Here is a 24,004-nt window from a genome sequence, read left to right as displayed (position 1 = left end):
AGGTACCAAGAAACAGCTACCTTTGCAATGAAAAAATAAAAAATATGTAAAATTGCATAGGCCTGAAAAACCTGAAAAGATTTTTCTCAAAAGAAAATACACAGCCAGACCTGGTAACACTACACTTGGGAGGCTGAGACAGGAAGATCAAAGGTTTGACTGAGGCCAGCCTCAGCAACTTAGCGAGACTCTCAACAACCTAGCAAGATCATGTTTCAAAACAAAAAATTTAAGAAATGGCTGTGGATATGCCTCAGAAATAGAATTCCTTTGAGTTCAATCCTCAGTCTTGAAAACAAAGAAACAAAAGAAGATATACAAATGGCCAATAAGCACATTAAATATTTAATATCTTTATCCTATCATGGAAATGAGATCAAAACCACCACACCTGGCTACTGATTTTATAGCTTGACAATTGTGGAAAACACTGTAGTAAAGATAAGAGTACATATATCTCTTTACTGTTAAGTTTGACATTAGCTGTAGACTCATCATATATGGTCTTTACTGTGTTGAGATACATTTCATCTAAGCCTAATTTGTTGTGAGTTTTTATCATGACAGGATGTGGAATTCTGTCAAAATGGCAAAATTCATAACAGGATGGTTTGTCTGTACCTATTGAGATGATCATATTTTTCTCCATCAATGTAGTAATATCATCACATTTATAGGTTTGTGTATGTTGAACCATTCTTACAACCTGGAAAAATTTACACTTGGTCATAGAGACTGATCCTTATACTATGCTGCTAGAATTCATTTTACTAATATTTTGTTGAAGATTTTTGTATCCATTTCATAAAAAATAGTGACCTGTCATTTTCTTACAGTGTTCTTGTCTGGCTTTGGTATCAAGGTAATGCTGGCCTCATAAAATGAATTTGGAAACATTCCCTCTCCTTCAGTTTTTTTGGAAGAGTGTAAAAAAAGACTGGTATTAACTGTTCTATAAATATTTGAAAGTATCTGACAGTGAAGCCATCCCTCAACAATTTTTCCAATAGCAAATTACTACAACTCTTATAGTTTTTGAAAGTTCTGGCTTTTAAACTCATACTAAAGATAAAACATTACAGTGTTCGATATTCTAAATCTGGTTGTGTACTTACTTTACCAGTGAGTTACACAGTGTTACATACTTTTATGTGAACTAACTAGCATCCTTTATTTCAGCTTAAAGGACTTCCTTTAGCATATCTTGTAAGACAGGTCTGGTGATGGTAACTCCCTTGGCTCTATCTGGGAAGTCTCTCTTCTTCACTTCCGAGGGATGGCCTTGCTGAGTACAGTCTTCCCGGTTGGCAGTCTACTTCCTTCAGTACTTTGAATATATCATCCCACTCTGTTGGCCTGTAAGGTTTCTATTAAGTCTACTGCTAGACTTATTTGAACTACCTTCTATGATTTGCTTATTTTCTCTTACTGCATTCCTCTTGATTTCTGACAGTTTGATTACAGTATGTCCTGGTACAGTCATGTTTGGGCAGAATCTGACTAGAGACCTTTTTCTTCCTGTAATTGGATATTTACATTATTCCTCACATTTCTTAAGTTTTCTAAGTTTTCTATTATTATCTTTCTTTGCTTTTCTTCTTTTTTTTTTTCGGTACTGGGAATGGAACTCAGGGACATTCTTACTCTTTATTTTGAAACAGGGTCTCACTAAGTTGCAGAGGGCTTCCACTAAGTAGCTGAGGCTGTTAACCTATGATCCTCCTATCTTAGCCTCCCCAATGCTCGGATTACAAGCATGTCTAAGGCTATTAACCTGTGATACTCCTGTCTTGGCCTCCCGAATGCTCAGATTACAAGCGTGAGCCACCCACCCGGCTTTCTTTTCGTGTGTGTGTGTGTGTGTGTGTGTGTGTGTGTGTGTGTGTAGGGGCAACTTGGAACTGAAACCAGGAGCATTCTATCTGAGCTACAACCCCAGACCATTTTTTCATTTTGAAAAAGCATCTCACTAGGTTGCTAAAAGTCTCATTATATTGCTGAGACTGTTCTAACCTATGATCCTCCTGTCTCAGCCTCCAAGGTACTGGGATTATAGGCACATGCCATCATGACCAGCCATATTATTTCTTTAAATAAGCTTTCTTTACCTTTTGCTTTCTCTTCTTGAGCTCCTATACCTCAAATATTTACTGTTTTTGATGCTGTCCCATAATACAATAATATTTGTCCATTTGTTTTAATTCCTTTTTCTTCTTCTTCCTCTAACTGTACATTTTCAAATAACCTATCTTCAGCCAGGCGTGGTAGCACACTCTTGTAATCCCAGCACTTGGAAAGCTGAGAAAGGAAGATCACACAGGTTCGAAGCCACCCTCAGCTGCTTAGTGAGACCCTGTTTCCAAATAAAGTATAAAATAGGTCTGGAAGTATAGCCTAGAGGTAGAAAAGACCCTGGGTTCCATCCCTAGTACCACAACAAAATTAAAAAATAAAAATAAATAACCTATCTTCAAATTCACCAATTCTTTCTTTTGCTTTATCAATTAAGCTGTTACTATTCTCAACTGCAGTTTTTCATTTTATTCACCTTATTTTTTAGCTCCAGAACTTGATTTTTTAAAATAATTTCAATCACTTTGTTAAATTTGTTGCATCATGTTTTTCTTATTTTATTTAACTCTGTATTTTCTTGAATTGTATACACACACACACACACACACACTTTTTCTTTTTTTTTTTACGGTACTGGGGATGGAATCCAGGAGCATCCTACCTCCGGCTACAACTCCAGCCCTATTTTTTTATTTTCAATGTTTATACATGCAGCATAAATTACAAATATATATATTACATCATCCAAAAGAAAATAGTGATGTACAAATATTTATAAATAAAATTATTGCATTTAATTTCTCTTGAAAACCCAAGTCATCAAATTCCTTGAGGGTGTATCAAACATAAATAATTCCAGTTTAAATTAGAGATAATGATTTCCAACACCAGCTTCTGGCAACTAAAATAAGGAAATTGAAGTCCTATAATTGGTCTAATTTAGGTCAAGTAGTAATAGAAATAAGAGAATGTTAAAATTATGTATTTTATAATTATGCACACTGAAAGAAAGCATAATAGAAAACAGAGTTCTTTTCCACCAAAAAAATCATTTACACCATTTATTTATCTAGAAAACTAGCTTGAGAGGTCCCAGTATACTCCATTTGTAATAATTTCTCTACAGCAAACAATTGTCTTATATTTGGGGCACGTTGAAGAAAATATTGTCTCATAAGTCTTTGTTCTTTTGAGTCTCGGTCACTAAGAGTTCAAGGTACTTTGGAAGAATCCTGATGTCCTTTATGGTCTGGTGAATGCATTAAAATGAAGCAGCGTGTTATATTCCAAAAATAATCTTAAATTCATACAAATAGTGAGTGGGTTGAGGAGCTCAGACTTCTCCTACCAGCACTATGACATGTGAAGAGTTTCTGTTATGAAAGCTTCATACCAATTTTGTTCTGTTCTTTTCTCATTAGCCTCTGTGCTTCCTTTTCCATTTTCTTCCTTTGTTGTTCTGCTGCTCTCTTTTCTCTGTGTGCTATTTTCTGCTGCCTCAGAACTTCCTCTGCTTGCTACGCTGCATCTTCTTCTTCCCATGCATTGGTATTTTCTTGCCAGGTATCTAAGTCATCTAATTCAGAAGATTGATGAATAAAAGGCATATCTTGTGTAGTTGCTAATCTACTGGAGAAACTTGTTTCCATCTGGAGTTCCAAAATTTAATGGTTCTCTCTTTTTAATAATTATTTTCTGAGTTTTCCTTATAGTTGGTGTCATATCCTTAAAAAATAATACAGGTTCCAGTTGTTCCAAAGTTTTTCTGTGTTGCCACATTCCAGTTCCCTCCTTTAATCTTTACACTTGTGGGTGCATCTTCATCCCAGGAAGTCCACTCTTCCACATCTGTCTTCTTAGGAACTGAGGAATAATCAACTGTAGTTGGCAGAGTTATTTAATCTCCACTTTAACTTTCTTCCTCTGCCAGATCTGCATATTAATCTCTTTCAGAATGAGAATTATGTTGCTAGGCAGGTACAAACCTTAAATAACCGAAATTGAGAGATGGCCATGGTGAGAGTCAAAACCTCTCACTGTGCACAGGTATCAACTTGAGATGGATCAAAGACCTAAAAATTATCTGAGAGGGGAAAAAAGCGTGCCCACTGCACAGATGAGGAAAACTGTGTGTGCACACGGCGCGGGACTATGGAGCTACGGGTGGTGGGCGCCAGGTGTGCTGGGCTGGCCTGGGGAGTCAGCCCCAGGAGGTGCGAGGCCTGCGGGAGGGCAATCAGGAGGGTGGGCAGTAGCCGTGAGCTCCCCTTCTGGAGGGAAGCTTAAACCCTGGGTTCTTCAGAATTGGGCCCTCAAGGCTGGGCTTCAGCAAGTGAGCGTGCCATGGCTGCGCTCCGGCCCTGCTCCCAGTGGGCTTCCCTGACCCCTGAGGTCAGGATGGCCAGAAACAGTACCCCAGGATGGAGGTCAAGTTGGGGAGGCTGGAAGTGGAAGCCCCAGCCCTATTTTTTTATTCTTTATTTTGAAACCGGGTCTCACTGAGTTGCGAAAGGCCGAAGTAGCTGAGGTTGTCCTTGAACCCTCTCAGCCTCCCAAATGCTAGGATTACAAGCATGAGCCACCATGCCCAGCTAAAACAAATATTTTTAATTCTTCAGGTAGTACATGTTTCTCCATTTCTTTTGGGCCAGCCACATTGAGTATTGTGTTCTTTTGGTGATGTTATGTCTCCTTGGGTTTTCAAATTTCTCATTGCCTTATGTTGACTTCTGCAAACTGAAAAATAACTTACTCCACACTTTGCAGGCTGGTTTTGTCTGGGAAAGCCCTGAAGTCAGAATGTTCAGAGATTCTGGGCAAGTCATTTGGTGGCTCCCACAGGAAGACTTGCCGCTAATTCTTGAATGGTCCTTAAATAGCAGAGAGGAGAGCCTGAAGCTTGGAGCCTGGAGCCTTGATCCACAGGGCCTTTCTGAGCCTGGGTCTACAGGAACTGACCTAGTGCTGCCCTGAGCTTGAGTGTGCAAGGGCTGACCACGTACTAAGACATAGTACTTGGGTGCACAAGGAGTGGCTTGGAGTCTCTGTCCAGAGCTGACTGACACCACAGTCTACTCTGGCAATCCTGGGTCTATTGAAGTAAGGGGCTGCAGAGGACAGCTTAGAGAGTAAAGCAGACGTGAAACCTGGGCTGGTCTAAATCCTTGGTAGAATCTGGAACTTGGTGAACCAAGAGGCAGTACCAGCCTGAATGCTAGGACTGGTGGCCAGCCTAGAACTAGAGTGGTCTGAAACCTGGGGCTGCTAAGGCCACCTTAGTGCCTGATCAAGTAGAGGGTCGCCTGGTGCTGAGAGAAGCCCAGAGCCTGAAGCCACTGAAATCACACTGACAATGTGGTATGCCTCAAGAGCTGTAGGTACTGCTGGCACCACACCAAGGCAGGCTTAGAAGCTGTCCACGAGTACTAGCCTAGGGTCAAGGAACATGCCGGCCTACCCAGTGCCGGGTTTTACCGACATGGGACCAGTGTTAGGTCTGAGGCAGAGTGTGGTGCTTACTTTCTCTCCTTGTGCCAAGTCCAAGGTACCTCTCTCCCAGCTGACTGCCTGGGGTAAGAGAGGGATGATATGGGTACTGTAAAATTGTCCCTGCTCATGTCTTCAATGCATCTTATTCCTGTGCTACATGGATGCTGTAATATCTCATCTAGTTTCCTTACCTCTTTTAAAGGTATTTCTGTGTGAGGATGGTTGTTCAGTTCATATTTCTGGGTGAAGACAGAAGCACTGGAAACTCCCACTGTGCCAGCTTCCTGATATCCACCAAGAATCAGATTATTTTTAAGCAATTACTTCCATCTAAATGTTCAACTTCTACACATACTCTTTTCTATTTTATTTTTGTGGTACTAGGAATGGAGACTAGGAGCATTCTACCTCCAAGCTACACCACAGCCCTATGTTTTTATTCTTTATTTTGAAACAGGGTCTCACTGAGTTGCAAAGGGCCTCACTGAGTAGCTGAGGCTGTCCGCAAACTGCCATCCTCCTGTCTCAGCATCCCAAATGCTGGGATTACAAAGGTGCACCACCACGCCCAGCCCCACACATACTATTTTCTAAAACTGGTCTCCTGTGAATGTGCCCTCTTTCCCCTACAATTTTATACAGGAAAGAGGCATCTCCTGCCTGTCTGAATCTTAATATGGCTTCCTGCCATACGGGAGAAAATATTTTCTGTCAAAGGAACAATTTTTTCAATAATGCATAATTAAAATTTATTAATAGTCCTTCTCCCTTTGATCACAATGATATAAAAACAAGTACAAAGTCCAATTATGAATGGATACTGGGCCTTGAAGGGGTCATGCCCTACCTGGTCTCCCAAACTCATCTTCTTATAATAAGCATAATCGAGTGCTGGGCCTCAATATGGACCCGCTCTCACCAACACAACAAACTACAATCCCAGTGCCATGTTCCACGGCCACTCCTTTTTTTTTTAATACTTTATTGATGCAATGTAATTACACATTACAGTGAGATCCAAAATAATATATACATACATGCACACAGCACTTGGTTTATTTCTTTCCATGTACCTACCCCTCCCATTTCCCATTCTCCCTCCCCATAAATGTCAGTGAGACTGGTAGTGAAACTGTATATTAACATTACCTTATTTGAGCTATTTTCTTCCTTAATCTTCATTTTTCACATTCCCAACTCTTCCCCCTCCCCCTCCCACTGTTCTACTGGTTTCTCTCATTTGCCTGAAGTTCCTTCTGGTTCCAATTATCATTAATTTGGCAATTTTTTAATAAGCACATCACAAAAGCTATACTTATCATCTCATTAACAGATGTCTCTAATAAAATTACATTTTACAGGTTTTAATAGTTACTTATGAGGAATTGAATATAAGAAAATGGACCCATTATTTTCAATAAACAGGTGAAGCAAACAAATCTTACCAGCTCTGCATTTCCAAGAATTTAAACAAAAATCAGGGTTTCACATACAGACCTCTGCATCTTTTAGGAAGAGACAGTGCCACTCTAGCTACCAGCCATTCTGGCTAACGAGGAGAAAGGAGCTAGGTCTCTGCTAGACAGGTGATAAGTAGGGGTACTATACAAGCTATGCTGCCTACACTTGAAGAACCTGTTCAAATTACTCATTTTGTTTTGAAAACTTTCCAAGTTACTTTGTTCTTGGGCAAGAAGAATCCTGTATCTAGTAAATTTTAATTTGTTCTGGTCCTATAAAATATCTTCTGCTTTTCTAGTTAAATTATGCTAAACTGTATAAAAATTACCTGGCAAGCTATAAACTGCTGAGATTATGGATGAGAGAAAATACAAGATAAGTAGAGACTACCTGCATGCTGGGAGTTTCTTGCCTACTGCACTGAAAAAGTTTATGTCAGCAAACATAGTCTGGGTATAAGAAGGCCTTTTTTTAATGTATGTTTGATATTTTTCATCCTTAAACCTGAATTTGAGCTGGGTGTGGTGGCACATTTGTGATCCCAGTATTTGGAAGATTTAAACAGGAAGAGCGCAGGTTCAAAGTCAGCCTTGACAACTTAGCAAGGCTCTCAGCAACTTAGTGAGACCTGTTTCCAAATAAGAAAGAAAATCAGGCTGGGGGTATAGCTCAGAAGTAGAATGCTTCTGTGTTTAATCCCCAGTACCAAAAAAAAAAAAAAAAAAAATTGAATTTGAAACATTCTGAGATTGCCAAATAGAGGTGCCCAGCATCTACTTCAATAACAAAGAAGAACCAAAACGATAAATGAATAATTGAATTTCAAGATAAGTTTAAGGGAGAGCCCTGGAACTCAGTAAGGGAGAGATGGGAACCCCGTAGGACACAGTGACCTGTGATGCAAGGTGCAGAGAGGACTGAAGCCTACAGCAAACCTGACTCCCTAGCCGGGAGGTCTCCACCACAGGGAGACTCCACCACCATCAATGCCAAGGACTCCAGCCATCAGAGGCTTGGCACCCAGCCAGAGAGCCACCTGGTGTCCACACGTCAACTCAGCTTTGGAAAAGGAACACACACTGTCTTCCTGCTCCCAGCCCCCAGGAATAACGCAGCACAGTGGCATCTTGAGAACAGAGTCATGGATAGGGTCCATGTTGCCCTAGGGGACAGAAGTCTCCAAATAGCACCATCCCTGGAGCCCCTGACTCATTCCACTACACACACACACACACACACACACACACACACACACACAAAAGGCTGCAACTTCAGGAATAAAGTAGGCTCAGCTGTGCAACTGTGACCCCAGCACCTAAGTCTATGCAATTCCCTGCACTAAAGGGGAGAGACAAGTGGTCCCCACAGCAGGGAGTACCACCCTCAAGATGTAAAGAACCAAAAATAATGCATCCTGGAACCTGGAGCCCATCAACACTATACTCCCAGCCTCCGACTGTTGCCATCAGTGCTCATTACTGCAGGACTTGAGGACATGTCTCCCATGGTCCACACACCCCTGGTGCTACAGGCCTCATCAATGGAGGTCTCCATTGCCAGCAGCATCCATCTCTGCAAGGCCTGAAGACAAAGATATATCTCTTATGGTCCACAACCTCAACACTCTTTCTGCTACTATCAGAGGCACAGCTGCAATCAGCATTCAGCACTTACCTCCCTTAGTCTTGAATTCATACACCCCTGGCCACCTCCATCTAATACAAATCTACACCACTACCCTCCACAAACACCCACAGTCTAAACAATTGACATAATCACAGACAACACTGAGTTGGATTATAGCTAAAGATCACATCTCTGTCCTCACCCAGAACTAAAGCCAAGGCACCCTATCTAACTAATGCCCTAAAAGTTATCTACAGGACAGAGTTCTCCCCTATTAAAAAAAAAAAAAAAAAAAAAAAAAAAAAAAAAAAAAAAACATAAAATCTGAGGCAATGATTATACCAGAAACACAGCCATCTATGCAGACATAAAAAATATAAAAAATCAAGAAAGCATGGTACCTGCAAAAGAATACCATAATTCCCCAGAAGCAGAATTCAATATAAAGAAAATCTACAAAATGAATGCAAAGGATATCAAAATAATGATCCTGAGGAAACTCGTTGAGATCCAAAAGAATACAAATAGAGAATACAACATAAGAACAACTCCATAATCAGAGTGAGAAATCCAACAAAGAAACAGATGAAAATTGAAGGGGCCGGGCATGATGGTGCACGCTTATAATCCCAGCGCTTGGGAGGCTGAGACAGGAGGATCGCACAGGTTCAAAGCCATCCTCAGCTACTGAGTGAGGCTCTCAGCAACTTAGTGAGACCCTGTTTCCAAATAAAGTATAAAATAGGTCTGGGAGTATAGCCCAGAGGTAGAAAAGCCCCTGGGTTCCACACCCAGTACCACAAAAAAAAAAAAAAAAGAAAAACAAGCCAAGCAAGTCTTGAAGCTGAAAGATCAGAGAAATAAAAAATATGGTTGTAAGCGTTAACAATAGACTAGACAGAAAAAAGAATGTCTGGACTTGATGGGTGTTTTAAAACTACATAGACAAATTTTTTTTAAAAAGCAATGACAGCCAGGCATGGTGGCACATGCTTGTAATCCCCGCACTTGGGAGGCGGAGACAGGAGGATCACACAGGTTCGAAGCCAGTCTCCTTGGCTTAAGAGACCCTGTTTCCAAATAAAAATATTTTTAAAAACATAGGTCTGGGAGTATAGCCCGGAGGTAGAAGGGTTTACAGGAACCCCAGCACCACCCAAAAAAAAGTATGAAAAAAGCCTACAAAACTTATAGGCCACCATTAAATAAACAATCAGCATTATGAGTATTCAAAAGAGAGAGAGGAAAGAGGATAGAAACGCTATTTAATAAAACAACAGCTGAAAAGTTCCCAAGCTTTGGAAAAGAAATGGACATCCAGGTTCCTAGGTCTCTACTTTTTTTACTGGGGACGGAATCCAGGGGCATTCTATCTCCAAGCCACACCTCCAGTCCTATTTTTTATTCTTTATCTTGAAACAGGATCTGACTGAGTTGAAAAGAGCCTCACTAAGTAGCTGAGGCTGTCAGTGAACCTCGATCCTCCTGCCTCTGCCTCCCAAATGCTGAAATTACAAGCCTCCACCATGATGCCCGGCTCCTAGGCCTCTACTTTTTTTTTTTTTTAAGGTACTATTGCATTTATTTCTTATTTTTTTAATTTTTTATTGGTGCACCGAATTCATACATCTTAATGAAATGAAAGATGGTGGAGACATACATGCACACATTACCCAATTAGCCCTTACCCAACTCCCATCCCATTCCCTTCACCCCCCCTTCTCATGTTTGGCTTAGTGATTGAGTTTGATATGCTTGTTAAAGTAGATTTGACTAAAATTGGCTCGTCACAACCTATCAGAGTCTGTCAAAAGTCCAAAACAAAGAGAATTCTAAAAGCAGCAAGATAAAAGCACCAAGTCACATTTAAGGGAACTCCCATTATACAAACTGCAGATTTTTTAGCAAAAACCTTACACTAGCTGGGCGTGGTGGCACACGCTTGTAATCCCCACGCTTGGGAGGCTGAGACAGGAGGATCACGCAGGTTCGAAGCCAGCTGCGCTGGCTTAAGAGACCCTGTTTCCAAATAAAAATATAAAATAGGTCTGGGAGTGTAGCCCGGAGGTAGAAGGCCCCTAGGTTCCATTCCCAGTCCAAAAAAAAAAAAAAAAAAATTAGACTAGGGAGAAAAAAAAATGTGATGGTATATTCAAAATATGAAAGAGAAAAAGTGTTGCCAATTAAGAATTTTATATTCATCAAAGATAACCTTCAGAAATTAAAAAGAATTAAAATCTTCCCAAGACAAGAAAACACTAAGAAAATTCATCACCTCTAGAGCAGTCCTACAAAAAATGGTTAATGGAGTCCTACATGTGAAAGGATGATAATTACCATCATGAAGATGTGAAAGAATGAAACTCACTGGTAAAGCATACACAAAAATGAAAGAGTGAAATAATTAACCTTTATTACTATAGAAAGTAACCAAATCACAAAATGAGACAAAAAAAGAATGATGAAAATATTAGAAAAAAATGAACAAGGCCAGGTGTGGTGGCGCACACTTGTAATCCTAGTACTTGGGAGGCTTGGACAGGAAGATCACAAGTTTTCAGCCAGCCTAAGCTACTCAGTGAAGCCCTCTGCAACTTAACTTAGTAAGTCCCTGTTTCAAAAATAATAAAAAATAAGGCTGGGGGTGTACCTGGAAGGTAGAATGCTCTTGGGTTCAATCATCAGTACAAAGTAGTAGGAAGAAATTTTTACTTATCAATAATAACCTTACATGTAAATAGAACCAATTTCCTAACAGAAAGATATCGATTGACTGAATGGATTAAAAAACAATCTTAACAACATCCCATCTAAAAGAAACTCACTTCACGGGTATAGAAACACAAGAAATTATATTCACCAGTAAAGATACACATAAACTAAAAAGTGAAGGGTTGAAAACAATGGGATTATGTCAAACTAAGAAATTTTTTAACAGAAAAGGAAACAAAATAAAAAGAAAACCTAGGATGGGAGAAAATATTCACAAACTATTCATCCAACAAAGAATTAAAATCCAGAATACTAAGGAACTCAAAAACCTCAACAGCAAAATAATAGTTTGATTTAAAAATAGGAAAATGATCTGAATAGACATTTATCAAAAGGCGAAAATCAAACGGCCAATAAGTGTATAAAAAAATGTTCAACATCACTAAATCAGGAAAATGAAAATCAAAACCACAATGAGAACTGGGAGTGCTGGCGCACGCTTGTAATCCCCGCACTTGGGAGGTAGAGACAGGAGGACCACGCAGGTTCCAAGCCAGCTACACTGGCTTAAAAGACCCTGTTTCCACATAAAAATATAAAAAATAGGTCTGGGAGTGTAGCCCGGAGGTAGAAGGGTTTCCAGGACCCCCAGTACCACCAAAAAATAAAAAAAACCACAATGAGATATCACCCAATTAGAAAAGCTATTATCAGTTGGGCATGGTGGCATACACTTGTAATCCCAGCATTTGGGAAACTGAGACAGGAGGATCCCGGGTTTGCGGACAGCCTCAGCTACTTAGTGAGGCTCTTTGCAACTCAGTGAGATATTTTTCAAAAATAAAGAATAAAAAATAGGGCTGGGGGATCTGGCTTAGAGATAGAATGCTCCTGGATTCCATCCCCAATATGGCAAAAAGAAAGAAAGGAAGAAAGGAAGGAAGGAAGGAAGGGAGGGAGGGAAGAAAGAAAGAAAGAAAGAAAGAAAGAAAGAAAGAAAGAAAGAGAAAAAAAGAGCTATTATCAAAAAGACAGCCAGGCGTGGTGGCACATGCCTGTAATACCAGCATTTGTGAGGTTGAGACAGAAGGATCTCGGTTCGCAGACAGATGCAGCTACTTAGGCCCTTTGCAACTCAATGAGACCTTATTTCAAAAATAAAAATAAAAAATAAATAAAAAATCTGTCTAGGAGTGTATTTCAGAGGTAGAATGCCCCTGGGTTCTATTCCCAGTACTGAAGGAAAAAAAAAAAAAACAATAAATAGGATTGTGGATGGAGCTCAGTGGCACAGCACTTGCCTAGCAGGTGCAAGGCCTTAGGTTCAATCAACAAAAGCAATTGCTGGCAAGGATGTGAAGACAACTCACATACTGTTTACTGTTTGTAGGAATTTTTAAATTCCTCATGGAATATGGAGTATGGAGATTCCTCAACAAACTGAAAATAGAACTACCAATTGATCCAGCAATCCCACTTCTGCGTATATATCCAAAGGAAATGAAATCATTAGATCAAAGAGATACCTGCAGCTGGGTGTAGTGGCACATGCCTGTAATCCTGATACTTGGGAGGCTGTGACTTGAGGGCTGCAGGTTCAAAGCCAGCCTCAGCAATTTAATGAGACCTTCAGCAACTTAACATGACCCTGTTTCAAAATAAAAAATTAGCTCTGGGGGTAGAGTTCAGGAGGAGAGCATCCTGATTCAATCCCAGTCACACACACACACACACACACACACACACACACACACACACAGCAATAATAATAATGTCATTGTAGAAAAATAGATAAAACTGGAGAACATTATATTAAGTGAGATCAAAAAGTGAAGGGTCGTATGTTTTTTCTAATATGTGGAAGCTGGGGAGTAATTGGGATACCAGGACTTCAGATATTGGAAGAAAACCTCAGTGGGGCTTGAGGAACACTTTTATATAAAATCTCCTAACTGCCCTTTCTTGTGTTTCTGTGCCCACCCCAACTAAATCCTTCCCATAGTTCATCTGAAGAAATACTAGCTCTGTGACTCAATAAGGGTCAGGAATGAGTTGTTTCCTTTCCACTCTAAATTTCTGATCTTGATTGAATGGCCTGATTTCTATCTGCAGGAAAGAAATCCGGCTTATTATTTCTTACCTAATAGCCTGAATAGAAAGACATATCACCCAGGCAATCCCTTAAGTGCCTGTATCATTTGCTACTTATGGGCCATATAATACTTTCTTGTAGTACTGAGATTGAACCCAGGTGCAGTCTACCTCTGATCTACACCCCCGGTCCCATTTTATTTTTTATTTTGAAAAAGGTTCTCACTAAGTTGGTACGGGTCTCACTAAGTTGCTGAGACTGGCCTCATACCTGTGACCCTCCTGTCTCAGCCTCCCAAGTACTGGAATTACAGGTGTGCTCCAACACACCCAGCCATATAATACCTTTAAGTGCCTTTTTGTTCATATATATATTTTACTTCCTTAAGAGGGTAGGTCAAGGACTTTAAGTTAAAAATCCTGGTGTTTTCCACAATGCCCAACTTCCTTTCTTGTTCCTAGTCAGTGCTCAGCAAAACTTAAGATATATTTGAGAGAGGGGAGTACTGGGGATGGAACCCAGGGGCATTCTACCTCCAAGCTATACCCACAGCCCTATTTTTTAATTTTATTCTGAAACAGGGTCTCATTGAGTTGCAAAGTACCTCACTAAATAGCTGAGGCTGTCCATGAACCACAATCCTCCTGTCTCAGCCTCCCAAATGTTAGGATTATAAGTGTGCGCCACCACACCTGGCTTATAGATACATTTGTGTTAAAGTATGGTTTTTGTATAACTTGTAAATAAAATGATAAATCATATTAGAAAATTTCCAGCCTAGCAGAACTGAAAAATTTAATTGAATCCTCTAAGAATTGAGCCCAGGGACATTCTACTTCCAAACTATACCCTTAGTCCCCCCCCTTTTTTTGAAACAGGTTCTCCCTATGTTGCAGAGACTGACCTTTGACCTGCAATCTTCCTGTCTCAGCCTCCCACATACTAGGATTACAGGTGTGCATTATCATACCCAGCCTGTTTATTTCCTACTGGTCCCATATGTTCTTTTTTCCAACATTTTTCCCCCCTGGGTTCAATCCCCAGTACCAAAAAGTAGTAATAAAATAAATAAGAGGTGTGTGTAGGTTCTATGCAAATACCACACTATTTTCCATAAGTGACTTGAGCATTCACAGATTTTGGTATCCACAGGAGCCCTGGAACCAATCCCCCACAAACACTACAGGACAACTACACTCAGTATTATTATTTCAAAAGAATTGAGGACTGGAGCTTTCCTGCTTTGTTAACTGAGACGCTATAGGTAATAGATCATCTCAGATTAAGAGATGTTAACTTTGAGGCTGACAAAAGAGAAAATCCCTTATCAACTGGACTTTATTTTCAATGACTACTTTACATTCAGATTTAAATAATTTTTTTCTTTTTCTTGCTGAAAGCAAAAAGTAGGATAGGATTTCTTAACTCCAGAATTAAAGACCTTTTGGACAAACTAACTCTTGGTTGAATGGGTTGGTTTTCCCATTGAAGAATGTTTAGCAACTCCCCTGGCCTCTAGCCAACTGATGCCAGAGGTACCACCTGCCCACACAAACGTTCAACAGCCAAAAGCATCTCTAGAACTGCCAGCCTCCCCCGTGAAAACCACTGGGTACAGACACACTCCTGGAAATTAACTAGACAGAGCGAGGCTGGAGGCTTACTGACACTTCCTTCTCACAGACGCAACTATGCTACCGAGAAGCTAAAAGCGCTAGGTACCCTGCCAAACACCAGGGATACCCAACTGCCCAAAACAAGATACCAAAGAAGCCAATATCTCTGGAAATTCCTCACCCTGGAAAGAAACCAAAATACATGAATATATAAATACACAGATAAGTAGACAAAATTGGCAGCCACCCGAAAGCAACATCTAGACCCACACTGTCCAAGAGAGCTTTACAAATTAATAAAAACTGTACTGTGCTGCCCATTCCTCTGGCCATTAATCATATATGTAGTACTAGAAATATGGTTAACTCAACTAAGGAACTAAATTTTTTATTTTGTTTAATTTTAGCTAAATTTAGCTCGCCAGATGTGGCCAGTGGCTACCTTATTAGATAATAAAAATGTATACCTTGCTATCACCTTGTTATTTGTGTAAGTTTTTGGTTAATGTAACCAAATACCCACAATAATCAAGTTTTAAGAAGGAAAGGTATCCTCTGGCTCTTGGTTTTAGAGTTCACCAATAGCTGGTTGGATTCTGCCTCTGGGCCTGTGGTGAGGCCAGACCTCTCAGCACCAAGTGCGTGGTGGAAAAAGATGCTCCCCTCAAGGCAGCCAGGATACAGAGCTGGGAAGGGGAAAGGGCTCCAGTACTTCCTTCAAGAGCACACCCCCCAGCTCCTGAAGATTCTGCCACCACCCAGCAGCATACAGGCTGGGGACCAGGCTTTCAACACACGAGCCTCTGGGGTACACTTATCCAAACCACAGCATTAATCAACATTAAAAGTACATTTGTGCCAGGCATGGTGGTGTACACTTATAATGCCAGCATTTGGGAAGCTGAGACAGGAGGATCACGGTTCAAGGACAACCTCAGCTACTTAGTGAGGCCCTCTGCAACTCACTGTGACCCTGTTTCATAATAAAGAATAAAAAATAGGGCTGAGTGTGTAGCTCGGAGGTAGAATGCCTCTGGGTTCCATCCCCAGAACCTAAAAAAAAAAAAAAAAAAAAAAAAAAAAAAGTACATCTGTTGGTGAATTTCAGCTTTACATTTTCTTTTCTTTTCTTTTGGTACCAGGGATTGAACCCAGGGACTTTCTACCTCTGAGATCCACCCCCAAGTCTATTCATTCATTCATTCATTCATTCATTCATTTATTTTGCAGTACTGGGAATGGAACCCAGGGACATTCTACCTTCAAGCTACACACCCAGCCCTATTTTTTATTCTTTATTTTGAAACCAGGTCTCACTGAGTTGCAAAGGGCCTCACTAAGTAGTGGAAGCTGCCGGTGAACCCAGATACTCCTGCCTCAGCCTCCCAAATGCTAGGATTACAAGCGTGAGCCACCACGCCCAGCTCCTTTTTATTTTTTTATTTCAAAACAGGTCTCACTAAGTTGCTGAGGGTCTTACTAAACTGCTGAGGCTGGCTTCAAACCAGTGAGCCTCCAGCTTCAACTTCACAAGTTTCAGGTGTGCGCCACCACACCCAACTCAGTTTTACCTTTTCTTTAAGCAATTTTTGGGGTACATCTCCCGAGCTTTAGCCTAAGTATCAGTACCTGCCCCTGACCAGACGGGCCAGCGTTTTGGTGCTTTTCACGTCTGTGTTCATTTTCATACTGTCTGTCTTCCTCAAACTTCAGAACAGACTGCTGACCTTCTACAAAAGGTATCTACAGCATGAAGGAATGAATTGTTTGGGAAAGGCAGATTGTGAAAGAATTATCTTACACTGACTTGTTTTTGTCATTCACTCTCCCAGGCAGCTATGTTCAGTATCCATGAGAGCAGGACCCTTTCTGTCTTTCAACCACTACACCTCTGGCAGAAGGAACAAAGGCACATACTAGCAGGTGCTAAATATTTGATGAGTTAATAAATAATAGCAAGAATAGTGCTCATGTGCCCGGAACCTTACTGCTTTGTATATATTAACTTATTAAACTTCCCTGTAACTCCATGAGGTTGGCATTACTATCCTCACTGGGAGGTATGCTTCATAATCCCTATTATTACAGATAATGACACTGAAACACAGAGAGTTTAAGAAAAGGTGTCCAAGATCACCTAGACGGAAAGTAACAAAACTAATTTGAATCCTACCACATATGCAGTTTATTCCCTCACTTAAGCTGTGCTAAGGTATTAATAAGTGTCTAGGAATTTTTAGTACCAGAAGCACCTAAGCTACTCTATACCCTGCCTCTTATTATCATCCTGTTATATTAGAAGAATCTTGGTCTAGACATAAAACATCTGTAATGAAATATTATACACACATGATAATAGTAGAGAGGGCTCAGCCAATTCAGCCCAAGAGCAAGTCAATATTATGGGCCACCTACTTCACCCTGTTTCAGTAAGAGCCCAACCCTCTCAAGATCTCAGCCCATGATAAGGGCTAGGGGCCTCTCAAGCAGACAAATAAGCTTATGTAAAAGCATGAGGAGTGCAGGGCGTGGTGGCGCACGCTTGTAATCCCCACGCTTGGGAGGCAGAGACAGGAGGATCACAAAGGTTTGAAGCCAGCCGCACTGGCTTAAGAGACCCTGTTTCCAAATAAAAAATATAAAATATGAGTGTAGCCCGGAGGTAGAAGGGTTCCATCCCCAGTACCACCAAAAAAAAAAAAAAAAAAAAAAAAAAAAAAAAAAAGCATGAGTAGTAAGGGATGGAAGGAAAGTTGGAGGGCACTGTAGAAATGTGGGGAGGGCTGGAGAGGAGAATGGAAAACAAACCAGAGCGAGACTGTATCCACTTCTGAAAGTCATACTGAATTTCAGACTCTTCAGTGGGAAGTAGGACCCAACTCCACTGTAAGGCTAGTCCAAGTACGGAATTCAGCTCAACATTAGCCTACAAAATGGGAGGAAAACACAGAGTCTCAACTGAATGCTTCACATTTCCCTTAGCCCAACTAACACATCACAGAGGGCAAATGAAAACTGGACCAACTGGAGAAAGTCAATCAGAGAACAAATGCTATTCATTATATCTGATGATTGGTTGGACTTATATGAAAGCAGGCTCTGAAAGCAAGTGGACTCTTGATTTTGCTTTGCTATTCTTGCAGATCTCTGGAGACATCTTTCTATAAAACTAAACACGAAACCTTTCCCAAGCCGGGCGTGGTGGCACACGCTTGTAATCCCAGCATTCGGGAGGCTGAGACCTGGAGGATCGCGGTTCGCGGACAGCCTCAGCTACTTGGTGAGGCCCTCTGCAACTCAGTGAGACCCGGTTTCAAAATAAAGAATAAAAAATAGGGCAGGGGGTGTAGCTCAGAGGTCATATGCCCCTGGATTCCATCCCCAGACCCAAAAAAAAAAAAAAAAAAAACTTTCCCAATGCATGCCACAGTGCTAACCTTTTCCTATCTCTTGTCCATGATTTCCCAAAAATGTAATACTTTTATGTGCTCCTCAACAGGAGACATTACCCAAAGCTTTGTGTTTGGTCTCCCATGAACTCTCCTGATATTCTCTGACTTAAATTCAAACATCAGATCTTTACGTCCAACCTCAACCTAATTCAGTCTCTTTAACTATCGTGTCAACATGTCTCTTCTGAGTAACTAAAACATGACTAGTATGAACAGAAAGGTGTTAGTGTAAAAGATACTCCAGATTTGCCGGGCACGGTGGCTCATGCTTGTAATCCCAGTGCTTTGGAGGCTGAGACAGGAGGATCGCATAGGTTCAAAGCCAGCTTTAAGGTACTTAGTGAGGCTTCAACTTGGTGAGATCCTTTTCCAAATAAAATATAAAAAAGGTCTGGGAGTATAGCCCGGAGGTAGAAAAGCCCCTGGGTTCCACCCTCAGTACCACATACACACACACACACACACAAATTTAGATTCATATTTTAAAAAATCATTTACACTGAATGATAATATTTTGGATATATGTGGCTAAAAAATATTAAAATTTATTTCACCTTTTTTTTCCTCTAGAAAATTCTGAATTACATATGTGGCTCTATTTCTGTTGGACAGCACTGGTCTATAAATTATCTCCAGTAAGGCTTTCTCAAAGATAGCATCACCAATAACAAGCTCTATGACATCTCTATGCCTCAGTTTTTTCAACAAATGGAGGTATTAATGGTGATAAAGAAGATGATAATAGTAAGTTAATCTTCACAATATCCCTGTGAGGCCATCATTCTCTTTTATAAATAAATAGGCATACAGAATTTAAGTGACCAGCCAAAAGCTGCAGGGATAACAAACAGTGGAATCCAGATTCCAGCCAGCCAGCCAGCTCCACTATCTTTCATGACACTTCCCTATTCCCCACAAATGTAGCAAAAATCCAATGAGTTAATTCATGTAAAACATTTCAACCCTTCTCCCTACTTGCCAGGATCAAAGCTTCAGAACCATTTCTTAACACCTTTCCTCTTTTCACCCACTCAATCTAGTAAGGTCTTCTCTATCCTTCCTTAAAAATTTTTGGCACATCTGCTCCTGTCTTCTGTCACCTTAGAGCCAGCACTTCACCTGCTTACACTAAATGAATCTATAACAGTATCAAGGATACCTTAAATAATGCTCATGTACCAGACATGCTTCAAATCTATTAATTTGTTTAACCCTCCCTATAACCTTTTCTTAATCTCCAGGACTTATTTCCACCTCTGTGCTCTAACAGTATGCATTTCATCAGCAGACTAGTCTTTCTGGATTACCAACTTTACCAGTAATAGGAGCCTTAAAGGTAAGACTTTTTTTTTTTTTTTTTTTTTTTTTTTGTGGGTCTGGGGATGGGACCCAGAGTCATTTGACCTCAGAGCTACACCTCCTGCCCAATTTTTTATTCTTTATTTTGAAACAGGGTCTCACTGAGTTGCAGAGGGCCTAAGTAGCTGAGGCTTTCCCGAACCGCTTCACACTTGCACCTATCAATCAACTTAAATATGTGGGATGTGTTTTTTAATTAGGGAGAGAAAAGATTTACAAGAGCCTGAACATTTTAAATTCTAACCCCATCAAATCTCTCAGAGAGTCTGGAGATGTAGATCAGTGTAGAGTGTTTGTCTAGGATGCAGGAGACCCTGGGTTCAAACCCCATAGCAGGGAGTCGCCACAGAATCAAGTATTAACTCTGCAGCCAAACAAATGGAACTGAATGACCTAGCTACTCCCCAACAAAAAAAAAAACTCTCCACAGTAGTCAAGCAAGTCTCTCCTCTCCAATAATTCTTACTCCCAGCATTTACACAGTTCTCTTCTGCCTCAGTAATGAGTTCCTCCATAAAATATAAATAGCCAAACCACACTAATCTCTCCTCTAAATTGCAATAAAACTTTTGCCTTTGACCACTCACTATGATTCATAAACATACACACTCATCACCTGGCAAACCCCACTTACAGACCCAACCAGGCATGAGCAACCAGAGCATGTGTTAAGTCCCACATTCCTCATCTCCACATCTAGCAAGGGTCTCTACATAAAACACTCTCTAATATGGTAAAAGGAATAATGACTAAATTAGCTATGGGCAGTGTAACTGAAATTATCTGTAAATCTCCAAATTTAGCCAATCGTATTTCCCTAAGCATGAAATCAATACCTCAAAGTAGCAGAAGCAAAATTGAGTTTGAGCGGGGGTTTCACAGCACTCTCAAATCCATTATCTTCTTTGCTCATAAAAACAACCTGTAAAGAACACACTATTATATTCTCGAGTCGGCTGTGGCTCAAGGTAAAGTGACTCTCCCAGAGACCACACAGACAGAAAAGGGCAAAGCTGGGACTGAGACTAGGCCGTGGGTCCAAAGCTCTTTCCAATGTCCTGACCCACATCACTTCTGTCCCTTGCCTCCTCGCCTTCTATGGTAGAGTTAGTTAAAAAGAGAAAGGAAGTCTGAGAATCGCTGATCATCACAACCAGTATGTTAAGTTATGAACTTCGAAAGAACATTTGCCTGGAATCGTTTTCTTCCCTTTTGACTCACCAAGAGCAAGTGATGATTTGCAGGACTGCATTTAAACCTCATGATTCTGTTAGACTCTGAAACAAAAAATTCCACCTAAGCCTAAAACCAATGTCTTTCCAGAATCCGAAGTTGGACCGCCCCCACCTCCGCGCTAACATTAGCTGTTTCTTACCGAAGAATAATTACGGAAGGAAGCAATCTTCTGAGCCCACAGCCTCTGACCAACAAGCCAACTGGTAGTCCTTGCTAAACGATACAAACCACTGGTCTCCCCACATCTAACTGTCACCAGGAATCAAGTTTCTGAAACTGTTCAAGTCAGACGTTTCCATTTAAAACGGAGACACAAAGACCCTCAGTTCGGGGAAGTCTCAACTCATGAATGGCCACATTGTTGGATACGCTCCCTTCACGCTCAAACTCAGAATGGAACGACGTGGAGACTGACCCAAACCTGGGCGGTCCACGGGGCCGAGCGAGGGGCCGCAGGCCGCGCGCCGCCCCGCCTCCGCTGCGGGCTCCAGGCTCCCGGGACGCGGGCGGCTCCCTCGCCGGGACGCGGGCTGCAGCCGCGGGGCCTCGTCGCGGTCCTCCCGGGCCGGCGCCGGAGCGGGGCTCGGTCCTGCCGCGGCCGTGGAGGAGACCCCGGCCCGCGCCCGCCCCCGCGCTCCCGCGAGGATGCCGGGCGGGCGCGGGGGCGCGGTCCGGCCCAGGCGGAGGCCCCGGAGCCGCCCCGCTGCTCGCCCTCTCGCCGCGCGCGCCACTCACCCAGTTCTGCGCGTCGTTGCTCAGCTTGACTTTCTTGCACAGGCTCCCGGGGATCTCCATGGCTGCGGAGCGCGGGCGGCCGGAGCGAGCAGGAGATGGGCGGGCGGGGCGGGCGCGCGCTGACGTCCGCGCAGGGCGGGGGAGCTCCGCGCCGGCACGCTCGAGAGCGCGCACGCCCCGCCCCCGCCCGGGAGGGGGCGGGGCCTGGGACGTGGTCCTGGAACCTCCCGGCGTCCGCGGGTTCGCCGGCTCGCGGGCGTGAGCATGCGCACAAGTCGGGGATGAGCCCGGCGCTCGCCGCCTGGAGAGGCAGGGAGGATGCTTAACACCTTTGCTCTTTTCACCCCATCAATCTAGTAAGGATGCCCGGTGGACGCGCCCGATGTCGGCTTAGATTTTACTCCTCGAGCTCGGCCGCTGGCTTCCTACGGGAACCCAATCTCCTACTAGCCTGACCACGTTTTTAAAACGTTTTTCCAGCCTTGCAAAAGGAAAACTTGATCGCCGGGCGTGGTGGTGCACGCTTGTAATGCCCGCGCTTGGGAGGCTAAGACAAGAGGTTCGAATCCAGCTTCAGCTACTTAATGAGGTGCTCAGCAACATAGACCCTATTTCCAAATAAAATATAAAATAGGTCTGGGAGTATAGCCCGAAGGTAGAAAGCCTCTGGGTTCCACACACCCCCCACCCAGTACCACCCCCCCCATAAAAAGGAAAGACTTGATCTACTATGTAGCTCATTCTTCACCTGTTGCACTTTACCTTAAAATTCTGCTCAATGCATATTTTTCTTAAATGACAATGCCCCATTCTTCCACATCAGTAATCAGCCAGGATTTATGATTATTTGAAAGAGGCCTCCTCTCCCACTTGAACACCCCACTTCACATCAGAAAATTTCTAAGTTTCTGTGCAATGCTTCTTACTACTAACTGGGCAAACAGGGGGCGGAGGACTATTACTAACTATTCAGGAAATGTTCACAGTATTGAAGTCTATGACCCCTGGTAATCCAGGGTGGAATGCCCACCTATGAAAGGCATTTTCGAATTCAATTATGGCATGAAGGTCAAGGATTCCTCCACAAGTTGTGTCCTCTCCCACCCATTCCTATAACTCTGAGCACACTTTTCCCCAGGTAGCAGATGCCAAGAGCAGCCTTTGCTGTTCTGACCCTGCCCAGTAAACTCCCTCCTCCTATACACACACCAATAAGCGAGACCAGTCCCCTATTTGTTTATCCCACCACCACTGCCTCAAATTAACTCCTCCCCATATCCATTCTAATCTTCACTAAGCCCCTTCACTGGGCGTCCCTCACCTGTGCAACTGCCCTGGACTCCCCTGCCACCTGCCCCAGTCTTAATGCTGGTGTCAGGGTATTACTTCTAAAATAGAAATCTAACCTTGTTACTCCACCACTTTAAATGTCCATGATTCCCTTTAGATTTTCTAGAGGATTCTTAATCTGAGATCCATATATAGAACTGTATTTAAATATAATTCCAAACTCTGCCAATAACAGTAATTGGCTTGGGAGATACGAGACTTCAGAAGATAAAATTTTGCCATATTTAGAATCAGGTATTTCCCCAAGAATACTGGTTCTTGTTAGAAGAAAGTGGTACTTAGATGCCACAGTCTAGGCTCTATGGGTGCAATCTCCAGTACCCCCCAAAATTATTTTAAGGTGAAATGCATAAGTTTATATTGATACTATCAAGCCAAATTTATGACCCATGAAATATCTTGACAAACTAGAAATAGGAAAACTAGCAAAAACTACCACAAATATGTCACAAGAACTCAGGAAACAACTTAAAGAAGCTTTCCCATGCCAAAGATGGCACAATAAGAGCACTAAAAGGATAACTACAAGATGGTGAAGCACATCAAATATTCTAAATCTAGGTGTTCCTAAGTATGATAATTTAAGAACAACCCATTGCCACCCTTGGAAGATGCTAGTGAACCAAGTCATTGTTCTGAAAACTGATAAAGCAGACTAACTAATTAAACATTAATTCTCCTTTCCAGTGCAAACTTTATGCCAAGTATCAATCCAAACTCAGATATTGCAAAAATAAAAAGAACTTTATTTGGGGTCTTAGGAATTGCAGTTCAGGAAACACTGGTTCAGAAAGTTCTGAGTC

General features: G+C 41.8%; 1 protein-coding gene and 1 pseudogene across 2 annotated transcripts in view; both read right to left on the bottom strand.

Moving 5' to 3' along the window:
* Positions 1 to 21,911, bottom strand: part of PAPSS1 (3'-phosphoadenosine 5'-phosphosulfate synthase 1) — a gene marked incomplete at both ends in the record, with an annotated part of 100,097 nt that extends 78,186 nt beyond the window's left edge. Inside the window, one exon of the mRNA XM_080696990.1 lies at positions 21,852 to 21,911. Coding sequence (XP_080553116.1) covers positions 21,852 to 21,911 — 60 coding nt within the window. The remainder of the gene's footprint in view (positions 1 to 21,851) is intronic.
* On the bottom strand, positions 3,450 to 4,088 carry LOC308263873 (receptor-binding cancer antigen expressed on SiSo cells-like; annotated as a pseudogene). The gene has a single exon. The product of its transcript is annotated as a receptor-binding cancer antigen expressed on SiSo cells-like (transcript).
* Positions 21,912 to 24,004: the final 2,093 nt, after the last annotated feature.

This window comes from Muscardinus avellanarius (assembly GCF_963383645.1).
Source record: "Muscardinus avellanarius genome assembly, chromosome: 6".
NCBI lineage: Eukaryota > Metazoa > Chordata > Mammalia > Rodentia > Gliridae > Muscardinus > Muscardinus avellanarius.
This window is presented reverse-complemented; position numbering and strand designations above follow the sequence as displayed.